At 42.4% G+C, this 14,417-nt stretch overlaps 1 protein-coding gene across 1 annotated transcript in view; it reads right to left on the reverse strand.

Moving 5' to 3' along the window:
- Nucleotides 1-14,417, reverse strand: part of nup205 (nucleoporin 205) — a 106,718-nt gene that overhangs the window by 58,002 nt on the left and 34,299 nt on the right. The window contains exons 16-19 of the mRNA XM_078568534.1: nt 14,317-14,416; nt 13,042-13,179; nt 9,577-9,766; nt 2,026-2,146 (exon numbers count right to left, since the gene is read on the reverse strand). Coding sequence (XP_078424660.1) covers nt 2,026-2,146; nt 9,577-9,766; nt 13,042-13,179; nt 14,317-14,416 — 549 coding nt within the window. The remainder of the gene's footprint in view (nt 1-2,025; nt 2,147-9,576; nt 9,767-13,041; nt 13,180-14,316; nt 14,417) is intronic.

Consider the following 14,417-nt stretch of genomic DNA (forward strand, 5'->3'; position numbering starts at 1 on the left):
TGTTCTGGAGGTGCTGTTGATAGGACAGTGTATGGTCAAGGGCAATGTCAGGTATTTTTGCGTTGGGTCTTGGGCGAGTGGCCAGCCACATAACTGGACATGAATTTATTCCCTTGCCTTCGAGCTGTTCAGGTAGAAGACTGAGACGACAGTCTTGGCAATATTTGGTCAAAGTCGGCATTTTCTGAAGTAGGTTTCCAGAGAACATAGATCTTCAGTGAGCGTTTCCTCAATGTCTTGTCATTCTTTAGCCTGGAAAGCCAGGGCCAAATCATTAGTATATGCGAAAAGCCGTGACTTTGTGGGAGGGAGGTCACTGGTATATATGCTGAAGAGAGCCAGTGTGAGGACTGATCCCTGTGGGAGCTTATTGTTGGTTATATGTGGGTGGCTGATTTGATCTCCAAGGTGCACATGGAACTGTTGTTTGCTGATCATGGAGTTGATTAGTTGTAGGGTCACACAGCAGATGATTTTTGAGAGTTTCAGCAGCATACCTGTGCGCCACACTTTGTCATAGGCACAGGATAAGTCAACCAAGGTGGTTCCTGTCTTCAGGTCTTTCTGACATCAATATGCAAGGTTTGTATCAGGACCTGCTCGGAGTAGGCTGTGGCCTTTGTGAAAACCTGCCTGTTGTGGGGGGCATTGCTGCTTCTAAAGTGGGACTCAGTCTGTTAAGCAGGAGGCGTTCCAGAATCCTATATATGTTAGTGAGAGCAGGATGATGGGGCAGTAGCTGGATGGGTTATAGAGTGGTTTTGCTGGTTTGGCAATGGCCATTACCTTGGATTTGTGCCAGATGTTTGAAATGGTGCCTATGCCGTGGATGATAGTAAATGGCTTTGCTAGCTGCTTTCGTCCTTGTGATCCGATAGTCTTCAGGAATTCTGGGTAAATCACATCAATTCCTGTTGCTTTGTCTGACTTGGTTGTCATCATGGCACTATCCCCTTCCTCTTGTTTGTATGGGCTTAAGATGTCTGCTCTTGGCAATCTTGAGAAAGCGTATCAGGGCTGTTTTTACCATCCACTTATCACCCCTGCTGGTCAGTACCTTTGCTGTGAAACAACACTGATTCTGGGCCATTACTGTAGCTTGTTGCTTGGCTGCTCCAAGGCGGCGTAGAAGTTTCCACGCCTTTCGGCTCAAATGAGTGACATCAATCCTCTCCGCTGTTTCCCGCCATCTTATGAGGTGTCCTTCATCCAGGGACTCAAAAGAGCTGCTGTCACACAGGGTCTTCACTTTCCCTGTATCCATTCACTTTCTGGGATCCAGCAGGGAATGAAAGTTTTTCTGAAGTCTCAGGGAATAAATTTGGTGGCTGCCAGTTTGAGAAGTCAGGTTTTTGTGGAGTGATGGGATCTGGTTAATGGTGGTTTCTAAGTATCTGCTTCAAGCATCTCAGTTGCCCTTCTGCAGTTTCCAGTGTGGTTTTGGCTTTGAGTTTATGGATAGTAGTTTGAGGCTAATGTGAGTGAGGGTTAGCTGATGTTGGGAATTGGGGAGGATGGGCAGCGCTCGGGAGCACATCAAGGGTTGGCCATTACTGTCATTGGTCGTGAAACGAAAATCAGGAGAACTGTCCTTCTTCTACTTGGTGGGAGGGAGACAGCAACCTTCACATATTCCTCCTGGTAGATTAAGCTTTCCAACTTGAAAACCTGCAAACTAATGCTGTCAAGAAGGTGACCGACTGATAACTTAAGGAACCTATTGCCTCATTTGGACAGTTTTGTGCCACTTTGTCACTTGACAAAGCTGTTACAACTGTGCAGCAAACAGGCAGCCGAAACAATTCTCTCATCAGCCTGAATTCAATTCAATTCCAAGTGCAAAGGGCTAAGTACTCACTGTACCACACAGCCCCACCAAGAATGCAGAGTTTACCACAGATACAGCTTTCAGATCGAGAGCAATTCACACCCATGGACAATGAGTGAACATAATATGAAGTCTCCAGCTGTAAGTGGCTCAGGTTTTGAAACAGATCATGGCAGTCACACAGCTGTGCATCTCACCTGGTCTTCAGTGAAGTCACCCACCAGCTTCACCTGGATGTTTGGGTAGCGCGAGATGTAGCAAAGAATCTTGGCACTTTCAAATGCCAGGTCAGGGTTGGTGTTTCCATGGCTCAGGTATCTGTGGAACAGGAAGAGCAGGTAAAGGAGACATAAGAATCTCTATCCCAATATTTAACAAAAGCTTTGGATTTTCAATAGCCAACAATCTTAACATCCCAACACGACTCTTTAATTTCTAAATATGGTGCCAAAATGGTTCTAGAGTAGAAGTTTCAGGCTTTTGAGTGCTTGACCTATTAAACGGAATAACACTTGCGTGCTCTGTGACATCATCAAACACTCTCAAGTTAGTATGGCACAGACACAGCATTAGATTTTCAGATTATGAAGGCAATACAAGGTTCAGAGCAGAACTTGGTGATTTTCTTATGTGGAGCCATAAATTTCTGGGGAGTGGGAATTAGGGGCAAAAGAAAAAGGTGGTTCAAAGCAATTTAAACTAAGGGACTTCAGCAGAAGGACAAGGGGAAGATCAAAGCACTTTAAATGAATGTAACTTAATCACACAAATATAATTAATAAGTAACAGTTAAGGTGGTGGGAGGTACTCAACTAAAACATATACATACAGTTCTTTATTCGTTCAATATCACATGAAGTGAATTGAATTGGCTGAAGACTGGCATCTGTGATGGAGACCTCAGGAGGAGGTCGAGATGAATCAACCACTCAGCACTTCTGGCTGAAGATGGCTTCTAATGCTTCAGACTTGACTTTTGAACTGTATATTGGGCACTGGCATCATTGAGGTTGGGATGTTTGTGGAGCCTCCTCCTCCTCCAGTTAGTTGCTTAATTGTCCAACAACGACAGCTGGTGGTGGGATTGAAGAGCTTTGATCTGACCCATTGGTTGCGGGATTGCTTAGCTCTGTCTATCACATGCTGCTTCTGCTGTTTACACATAATCTGTGTTGCAGCTTCACTAGTTTGGGACCTGGTTTTAAGGCATGCCAGTTCCTACTCCTGGCATGTTCTCCTACACTCACTAAACTGGGGTTAGTCCTCTGGTTAGATGGTAATGGTAATGAGGGTTATGCTGAGCCATGAGGTTACACATTGTGTTTGTATACAATTCTGCTGCTGCTGATGGCCCACAGCATTTCATGGGCATCCAGATTTGAGTTACTAAATCTGTTCTGAATCAATACCATTCAACATAGTGGTAGTGCCACACAATAGGATGCAATGTTTCCACATTATCAAGAGAAGACTTTGTTTCCATAAGGAGTGTGCGGTGGTCACTCCAATCAATACTGTCAAGGACAGATTTGCATCTGTGACAGGTAGATTGTTGAGGACGAGGCTTTTTCCCTCGTATCGATCTGTCACCACCTGCTGTCCAGCAGATACTTCCTTCAGGACACCACCAGTACAGTCAGTAGTGGCACTACCAAGCAACTCTTGGGTGATGGCCACTGAAGTTTCCCCACCCAGAGCATGTTCTGTGCCCTTGCTACCTCCGGTGCTTTTTCCAAGTGGTGTTCAACATGGAGGGGTCACTGATTCACCAGTTGATGAATGCTAGTAGACAGTAACCAGCAGATTTCCTTGCCCTAACCCAATACCATGAGACTTCAATATTGAGGACACCCAGGGTCACTCCATCCTGAATGTATACCACAGTGCTGCCACTTCTGGTTGGTCTATCCTGCCAATGGTACTGGTCATACCCAGGGATGGTGATTGAGGAGTCTGCAACATTAACATAAGATATAATTCTTTGACTATGACCCCAGGTACCAGCGAGGACGACTTTACAGGGTCGATTATGTTTGTGTCAGATGGTTCATCCACTTTTCACTCTTACTTGACTTCTCTCCAGCAGTTTGGTACAAATGAGTGACTTGCTTGGCCATTACAGAGGGCAGTTAAGAGTCAACCACAGTGCTGTGTCTGGAGTCACATGCAGGCCAGACCAGGTAAGGATGGCAGGTTTCCTTCCCTGAAGGACCTTAGTGAACCAGATGGTTCTTCTTGACAATTGCGTAGGCTCATTGTCATTACTGGGATGAGCTTTGTATTCCAGATTTATTAATTAATTGAACTTAAATTCCCCCAGCTATAATGTTGAGATTTAAATTGATATCTCCCGAGCACTGGTCCGAATATCCGGATTACTAGTAACATTAGTAATGTAATCAGTAACATCAGTTTCATTACCACAATGCCCCCTTAAATACATATTATATGAACACACACACACACACATATCATTAGAAACATAATGTAACAATAAATGAGGTGAGACAGATTGCCAACACTTCTTACACTACATAGGACATCCAAGGTGCTTCGTGTGCCCTGGATGATCAGGAAGTACTGCCAACTGCTCGTGTCCAAGGCTTTTGAGCTTGATAAGCAGCTGGAGTCACTGAAGGGCATACAAAAGGTTGAAAAGTTTCCCAGATCGTGCATTCTAGGAGGTAGTCATCCTACAGCCAGTGAAGGCAGGAGGTTACTAAATTGATTCCATCTGGCAAGGTAGGAGAAGCAGGTAGTGCCTCGAGGAGTCACTTTCAGACTGGTTTTCAGTACTGAATACTGGTGAGGATGACAACACCTCTTGGGAGTACAGTCTGAAGCATGTTCATGGCACTGTGTGGCAAATGACTACACAGGACGGCACAGGAGTATAGAAAAGGGTCATATAAAATGATCATAGGTATAGTCCGAGGATGTATAGTGATTTCTGAAACTGCTAACACAGGTCCTGCATATTGTGTTGCCTCCCTCATGCCAGGGTAAAGGATATCACTGGGTGCAGAAGATTGAGGGGGATGAGAAACAGCCAGAAGTTCATATTGGAACCTAGTTGGAAAAAAGTTGAGGTCTTACACATAGTTTCAGGAGCTTGGGAGAAAGTTCAGAGCTACATGTGAGTGAGTATAGGATCAGTAAGATAAGACAGGTTAGCATGTGACTGGAGAAATGGTGCAGGTGGCAGGAGCTTCAAATTCCTTGGGATATTGGGTCGTACTGAGCAACAGGGATCTGTACAAAGTGAGGTTGCAGCTCCACAGGACTGGGAACGTTGTCCTCGAGGGTGGGCTATCTAGTGCTGTGGGAGAAGGTTCAAACTAAATTGGCATGGGGCAGGAGGGCACCAGGATAAAGCAGGAAAGGGGAGATACAAGGTGCTCAGAGGACTGGGAGGGACAATCAGCATTAAAATAAAAAACGTAGTTCAGAAATAGCAGGGTTCAGACTTGGGAGAGCTGTAGCGCTAGTGAGGCAAATGTTGATACATTTGTGCAAATGTCCAATGTGTGGCAAATAAGGATATTGAGCAGCAAGCATATAGGTTTATGATTTAGTGACAATAATAACTCAAACAATGGAGGATTGGGGATTTAATATTCCTGGCTACAATGTATTCAAGAAAGATCAAGAAGTGAAAAAAAAGGAGGGGGCGTGGCAATATTGAAGAAAGATAGTTACAGCACTGGAGATGAATGCCAAACTTGGAGATTCAAAGACAAAATCTGTTTAGTTAGAATTAAGGAATAATAGAGGGGCTATTGCACTGCTGGGTATGTGCAATAGGCCAACATATAGTGGGAAGAGATAGAAGTACAAGTCTGCAGGAAAATTGAAGAGACAAAAACCTTTTAGAAGTGTTAATAACAGGCATCAATTATCGGAAAACAACAATTTAAAGGGCAAAGAGAAAGAGGAATTTTTGAAATATGTACAAGAGAACTTAATCAGTATATTACCAGCCCAGTAAGGAATGAAGCAGTGCTCAGTCTAGTTCTGGGGAATGAAATAGGGAAAACAGCATGTTTCAATGGGAGAGCATTTGGGGAACATCGATTACCATTTAATTAGACTTAGAATAGTTATTGAAAAGAACAACGGAAAATCAAATGTGAAAATACTCAACTGGAAGAGGGCTCATTTTAATAAGCGGAAAAGGAATCTGACCGAGGTGGATTGGAATTAAAGATTGGCAAATAAAACGGTAAATGAGCAAGAGCAGGCAGGGAACCTTGATTCGGTAGAGTGCACATCCTGCTCCATGTGCAAACTCCTGGATGCTTCTCATGTCCTGGACAACCACATGAAGTATTGTCCGATCAAGATTAGAGTTTGGAGACTTGGCTCAAAAAAGGGCAGGACTGGGGACTAAATATTCCTGGAAAGATAGGGAAGAAAAGAAAGGAGGAGCAGCAGTACTAATTAAGGGGAGTATATGGAGAGAGAATGCCCTAGACAGGTCAATGACAGAAACTATTTGGTTAGAGCTCAGAAACAACAAATGTACCATTACACAACTGGATGCATTCTATTGGTCACCAACTAGTGGGAAAGTTAGGGAGGCACAAATTTGCAGGGATATTACAGGGAGGTGCAAAAACAATGGAGTAGTTAATAATGGGCGACTTTACTTATCCTAATATAGGCTGGGAAAGGGAAGAGAGGCAAGAGTTTGTAAGAATTGTTTCAGGAGAATTTTCTACATCAGTATGTTTCCGGTTCAAGGGGTCATTGTCAGATCTGATTCTGGGGAATGAGATCAGTCAAGTGAATCAAGTGGCAGTTGGGGAACATTGAGGGGCATTGATCATAAGTATAGAGTTTAGGCTAGCCAAGGAAAAGGACATGCCGCAATCGGAATATGAATAGTTGTTTGTGGGAGGGCCAATTTCAGTGGGGGGAAAAATGGATCTAGCCCAAATGAATTGCAATCAAAAATTAGCAGGCAAAATTGTATTTGAACAATGGGTTGCCTTTAAAGAGGAGATGGTTTGGTACAGTTGAGGTACAATTATTTCTCATTTAATGCTGTAGTTGCATTCCTGATAAGTGCAACTATAAATGAAACAACATTAAGTGAATCAGATTCTCCCATTACAGTCAATGTAAAAGCTGTAGTTAGGTTCTGTAGGACATCTCAAAAAAAAACATAAAAATATTATATCCTGTAAGTTGAAACCCTATACATGCCTAAATTGCTATATTCATAAATGAAATAACTTGAAATAAAAGACATTTAAAAATATAAAAGCTAACCTTCTCTATTTACTTCCCGCTTGCTGACCTGGAGTGTGGGGGTCTGAGAGCTGGGGCACAGCAGCAAGCGGAAGGGTTCATGAGCAGGACAGGCTGCTCCAAAATGGCGCTGATTGGTTCACACGATGCTACGTCAGCCCTGGCGTGAAATTACGCTAGAACGGAAATCCCAGCGCTAAGTGCGCGCACTCCCATACTAAATGCCCATTATAACCATGTTGTTTCAATGGAACAACTGAAAACCTAAAATGGGGAGTCATTGTATATTCCTACAAAGGGACAAACTCATAGTTTCCTGGATGACAAAAGAAATAGAGTGCAAGATGGAGCAGAAAAAGGGTCTGTATGGCAGATGTCAAGTTGTTAACACAAGAAAGAACCAGGCTGAATATAGGTTCAATGGGGAAGTGTAAAAGTTAATAAGATAGGAAAGAGAATATGAGAAGCTGGCACCTAACCTAAAAGTGAATTCAAAAGTCTCTTATATACATTTAAATAGCAAAAAAGTAAAATGAGAAGTGGGCTGATTTGAAACCAAAATAGGGATTTATGCATGGAGGCTGAGTGCCTGGTTGAGGTACTAAATGAGTACTTTGCATTTGACTTCACCAAGGTAGAAGATGCTGACAAAGTCATAGCAAAAGATGAGGTGGTTAGGATAAAGAGAAGGTATTAGAAAAGCTGGGATGAGATAACAGAGAGTTGATGAGGGTAATACAGTTCATGTGTACAGGGATTTCCAAAAGGCATTCAGTAAAATGGCACACAATAGCTATGCAGTAAAGTTAAGTTCCATGGACATTGACAGCACTGGTACAAAATCAGCCGAGTGACAGAAAACAGACAGTAGTGGTGAACGGTTGTTTTTTGAACTAGTAGAAAGTATACGTGGGGTTCCTCGGGGGTTGGTATTTGGACTGGTGCTTTTCTTGAGCTATGTTAATGACCTCGACTCATCTGCAGGCAGCACAATTTCAAAGTTTGCAGATGACAAAAAACTTGGAAGTATTGTGAACCGTGAAGAGGATAGCGATAGAGTTCAAGAGGACTGAGACAGGCTGGTGGAATGGGCAGAAATGTAGCAGATGAAATTTAACAGAGAAATGTGAAGTGACACATTTTGGTAGGCAAAACAAGGAGAAGCAATATAAAATAAAAGATACAATTCTGAAGGGGGTGCAGGAGCAGAGGGACCTGGAGGGTATATGAGCACAAATTGTCGAAGGTGGCAGGGCAGTTTAAGAAAGCAGTTAATAAGCCGTATAAATAGAGACATAGGGTACAAAAGTAAGGAAGTTATGGTGAACATTTATAAAATACTGGTTTGGCCATAACTGGTGTATTGTGCCCAATTCTCAGCGCCACACTTGTGGAAGGATGTGAAGAAGTGCAGAATGGATTAACAAGACTGGTTCCAGGGATGACGGATTTCAATTAAGAGGATATATTGGAGAAGCTGTGGTTGTTCTTCTTGGAGCAAGAGAAGGTTGAAAGGAAATTTGGCAGAGCTGTTCAAAATAATGAGAGGCCTGGACAGAGTAGACGATCGTAAAATGTTCCCATTGGCAGAAGGGTCGAGGACGAGAGGATACTGATTTAAGATGAATGGCAAAAGAACCAAAGGCAAAACAAAGAAAAACTGCTTTACACAGCAAGTGGTTAGGATCTGCAATGCACTGCCTGAGAGTGGCAAATTCAATCATGGATTTCAACGGTCATGGATAATTATTGAAGAGAGGTAGTTTGAAGAGCTACAGGGAAAAGGAGTGGGACAAGCTGGGTCTTGCAGATAGCCAGCATGGAAATGACAGTCAAAAGGCCTCCTTGTGTGTTGGAACCCCCATTCTGTGATCCTAACAGAAGAATGAGGAGAACCAATATAAAGTAAATGGCATAATGTTAAAAAGGTGCAGGAAGTGTGTTCTGGGGTTGTATGTACATAAGTTGAGAAGGCTGCAAAAAAGGCAGACAGCATCCTGAATTTCACAAATCGAGGCACATAAGCAATTTAAAACAGAAGATTCCCTGACACAACAGAGATTGATCACCCAGATGATTTACTTTGGAGTACTAGGCAACTAATTTCTCTGCAAAATAGACAGCGTGACGGGGTTAGAAAAAGAGTCCCATATGGAACACTTGCATTTATATACCATTTTAACAGAAACACTTCACAATATCAATTACTTGTGCAGTGCATTGACTGTTACATTACTTTAAAATAATTAATGCTGCAAACATATTGAAAAAGATAAAAAGAACACTCAGTAGGCCAGTGTCTAAAAGTCCTTCAAATAGATTCAAGTTTATAAGTCAGAACTGATATTGTTTAAACACTTGCGCATTAAATGTTATATGACTGCCCCTTGTGGAAATGCAAAGCCACAGATTTTAACTAAATCTTTGCAGCATTTAGAATCACATAAAAATTTGTGGTACACAAGTCAGAGTAATGGTGCCAATCTTTAACTTACCGAGCAATATTGACCACGTGGTCAGCCTTTTTGGTGCGTGGGTTGATGCCCTGAAGCAGCTGTTCAAGGGGTGTCGCTATGACAGAGGAATGGCTCTCTCTCAACCAATCCATGAATTGATTCTCCTTCTGAAGGGCCAGTTCCAAAAGACCCAGGGAATACTCCACTGCTTTTTCCAAGTGCTTTTTACCTGAGGCGTCAGCAAAACATGGTTTATAACTAATAACATCCCACAGTACAGGTGCTTTGACAACGTAACTCCTTATACATGGCCAATGAAACCTTAGGTTCTAACATAGATGTGAACAGAGACTGGCAGCTCTAGTTAATTGTGGACTATCAATAGCATCTGAAGCAACAGAATCAAACGCAAATCCTAGAGCTCTCAATATTCTGGGTGGCAAGAACGTAAGAAATTGGAGCAGAAATAGATATGGTCCCTCGAGCTTGTTCTGCCATTCAATAAAATCATGGCTGATCTTCTACCTCAACTTCACACCCCACACCCTTTCATTCCCTGAAAGGCCAAAAACCTGATTTGCTTTCCATATACCAACAATGGAGCATTCACAACCCTTTGAGCAAAGAAATTTTTCCTCATCTGTACCCAAACTGTGGCCCCATGTTCGAGATTCTTCAGCCAGGAGAACCAACCTCTCAGTTTCTATCCTGTCAAGCCACTTCAGAACCTTGTGTGTTTTAATGAATTACCTCTTTCTTCTAAACTCCAGAAAGCATAGGCCCAATTTACTCAGCCTCGCATCAAAGGACACACCCTCTCACCCCAGAAACCAATCTAATGAGCTCTCACTGTACTGCCTCCAATGCAAGTACATCCTTCCTTAAATATGGAGAAGGAAATTGAAAATAGTATTCCAGATATGGTCTCACCAAAGCCCTGTAACAATCACAGCAAGACTCCCTTATTCTTGTACTCCAATCCCCTTGAAATAAAGCCCAACATGTTGTTTGCCTTCCTAATTGCTTGCTGTACCTGCATGCTGACTTTGTGTTCCTTCCACAAGTACACTCCAGTCTCTCTGAACTTCAACATTTAGAAGTATCAGCCCCCTTTAAAAAATATTTTGCTTTTCTATTCTTACTACCAAAGTGAATAACCTCACACATCCCCACATTATACTCCATCTGCCACCTTTTTGACCATTCACTAAACCTGTCTATATCCCTTTGCAGCAATATTTAAGAAATTAGTCTTTCATTGCTGAAGCATCCACCTAGCTACGAGACCAAGCTTTTGGTCATCTGCCTTCATACCTCCTTATGTAGCTTGGTGTCAAATTTTATTTGATGGCGCTCCAGTGAAGTGCCTCAGGATGTTTTACTACATTAAAGGTGCTATATACATACAAGTTGTTGTTATTATCCTTCTTGGATTTGAATTTTGAGTCATTCCAGGGGACATAGATTCAAGATAAGTGGCAGAAGGTGTAGGGGAGACATGAGGAATAACTTTTTACGCAGAGGGTAGTGGGTGTCTGGAATTCGCTGCCCAAGTTGGTGGTAGAGGCAGAAACTCTAAACTCTTTTAAAAAGTACCTGGATCTGCACCTAAAGTGCTGTAAGCTGCAGGGCTATGGGTCCGGTGCAGGAAGGTGGGATTAGAAAGGGCACCTGGGTGTCCTCGGGCTGGCATGGACAAGATGAGCCGAATGGCCTCCTTCTGTGCAGCAACTTTTCTATGGTTCTATGGTTCCACAGAAGCCGACATAAAATATGAGTTAAATGTCTTTAATTGCTCAGCTGAAGCTTCATCACATCTTGCACATATTGACATGATTGTGGGCCCTTTGTGCATCAAAGAGATTTCGAATGTTAAATTAACAGCTGTAGTTGTAACTTATGAGAGAAGTTGTTTTTCTGTCTATAATTAATCTTGGAAGGCAAGGCAAATTACTGTACAGGCTGACATTGAAACACAAGTGCTTATTTATTTTCCTGTGGAAATTCTGTGCCTTGCTGTGCATTTAGACCAGAGGCCTGTTGGTCCCTGTGCCTTGCTGTGGGTGTAGTTGTCAGGAAAATGCTAGTATCTATTATTAAGGAATGCTTAAAATGTACTTAGGAATGAAGAGAGATAAAGGGGCAGAGAGGCTTAGAGAGGGAATTTGAGAGCTTAGGGCCTCAGCAGCTGAAGGCACAACCACCAATAGTGGAGCAATTAAAATTGGGTTGACACAAGAGTCTGAAAATGAAAGAGTGCAAAGATCTTGGAGGGTGGTAGGGATGGTGAAGGTTACGGAGATAGAGAGGGTCAAAGCTATGAAATGATTTGTCAAAAAGGATGAGAATTTTAAAATCAAGACACAGATCAACAAGCACAGGAGTGATGTGAGGAAGACTTGTTGCGCTTGGGCAGCCAAGTTTTAGATGAGCTCAAGTGTATGAAAGGTGGAAGATGGGAAGCCAGTTAAGAGTGCACTGGAATAGTCAATCTTGAGGACAAACAGTCCCAAGAAAATTGGATTCTACTTTTCCACAGGGTAAAATTGAGGGTGTGCGCCCACGTGTGCTCACGTGTTTTATAAGTGTTGCAGCAATCCGATACAGAGACACCATCTACAGTTGTGTCTGGTTCCCATTTCTGTCAATGAAAGTAAATCTACTGGAAGAAAATAGCTTGATTTGATTGGACGATTTTCCTTACTGTTGTGTTCTAAATTGTTGCTTTTAGCAAAAAGAAATGTGGACCAACATCAAAAATGCAATGAGTGTGACATAGTATGTATTAAACAACAGATGCAAGCCACGTGGTGTACAGGTGACAGCCGATCATGGTAATGCCCATAGCTAGTGTCAGAACCTGCTGTTCAATAAGAATAAGAATGTCATACCATAAAAAGCAGCGCTGAAGCTTTCTTTATGGCACTAATAGATGTTAGGTCACCGCTGGCTGAGTTCAAGTATAGTTATTATTGAGGCTGGAAGTGATGCCATAACACTGTCCATTCAGCTGGATGTGACCACTGACCAGCTGCCATTATCGGAATATTATAACAACTGGGAGATCTATGAAGAGCCTTCAGATACTGTGGCTTTAGTATTTTTCTGTTCCAGGAGTTTTTTTGCACACTGCTTGTGACTCTTATTGTTAAATACAGGGGGAAAAAGTGAGACATAGAAATGTACATGATACAGCAAATGAAGGACAGAAAATGTCTAGAATGTGAAATTTTCCACAGTATTTTATTTTGACAAACCACAGTGACAAGCGATTGCCAAAGCTGAAGAGAGTAAAATGACAAAATGAATTGAAAATGGGACAAAGGGAAATCTGAGATAGATGAATTCAATAGTTTTGAGATTTGGGGAAACAATGAGTTTGAGCAGGAGAAAAAGCAAGGAATCTTGTTGCAACAGTGTATGCACTACAAAAAGCACTCTGACAATAGATCAATGTCCCAGCTCATCACTGTGCATGCGTATCATATATTTTTCTTTACCTACCAGGGAATGGTGCGTAAGTGTCCAGCAGTTTAACACCTTCCTCCAAGAGGCTCAGACAAAGACTCAGCATTGGGGAGTCATTCAGCAAGTGAAACATCAGGTTGTATCCTGGAGACTTGAATGCAACCACCAGCTCTCCTAGGAATCAAAGTAGAGGAGTAATTCATCTCAACATTGCACCATGACTAAAAGCAAAATACTGCAGATGCTGGAAATCTGAAACAAAAACAGAAAATGCTGGAAAAACTCAGCAGGTCTAACAGCATCTGTGGAGAGAAAAACAGAGTTAACGTTTCGAGTCCGTATGACTCTTCTTCACAGCTCCGAAGAGTCATATGGACTTGAAAAATTAACTCTATTTTTCTCTCCACAGATGCTGTTAGACCCACTGAGCTTATACAGCATTTTCTGTTTTTAATGCACCATGATAGTTGGGGCTAACTATTGTGTAACTGCATAGAGTAAATGGGCCATGCTTAACTCAAAATGGACTTCAAGACACAACCAAAATTTGCTCTTCAGTGCCTAATTCTCAGGTTGTTTAAATATGGTCAATTTGGTTCCATCATATCCCCATTGTAGTACAGGGTTTCCTCCATCCAGCACCCGTCGGAGAGGAGATTTTACTGGGTGTCTATAACAGTTGAGATAGACACTGTCCATTCACATGACTGGAAGGAGGATTTGCAGGATGTCTCCAAAAGTTGGGTTAGGCACTGACCATTCATTTTGCAAGGAGGCTTCAACTAAGCACCACTAAGGCTGGGCCCATTCACTTTCTGTCCACCTAGTGGTGGCTTCAAGTCAACCCAGACAGATGGGATGAAAGCTTTGTTCTGCCTGGTTCTGTGTGAAATGGGATTTGGTAGTGCCAACCAACTTGTAGTGTGAATGGTTCTCCAAATAAGCTGCACCTGCTTCAACACTAACTGGTATTAAGTTGGCACACTCAAGCAAAAACACCACAGGCTCACACCCAAAATGGAAACAGTGTCACATCGGCGCAGTTTAGAGGGAGACTGTTCTTCTGAGATTGGAGCGACAGGGCAACACCGAGAACCTGTGGACTGTGAGCACTGACACAGGATACAAGCAATGGCAAGTGTTCTGCTCCTTCATCTTAATCTTCTTAAAATAAACAAAAAGGCAAAGACTGAATTTACAATTCAAATATTACTTCCAACAGGTTTTAGGAAAACTGACTTAGAACAAACAACAAACTAAAGTTCTCCCAGTGAGAAGCTTGATTCCGTTGAGCTGCTGCCCATTACTTACCTTGAAGCTCCACCATTTGGTCCGTAAAATCTTCTGGCCGGGGTTCATAATCTGTCAGCAGTTTGTGGAAAACCTCAAGCACAACTTCAGCCACCTCCCAC

This window comes from Cetorhinus maximus, chromosome 22, assembly GCF_964194155.1.
Source record: "Cetorhinus maximus chromosome 22, sCetMax3.hap1.1, whole genome shotgun sequence".
Classification (NCBI taxonomy): Eukaryota; Metazoa; Chordata; class Chondrichthyes; order Lamniformes; family Cetorhinidae; genus Cetorhinus; species Cetorhinus maximus.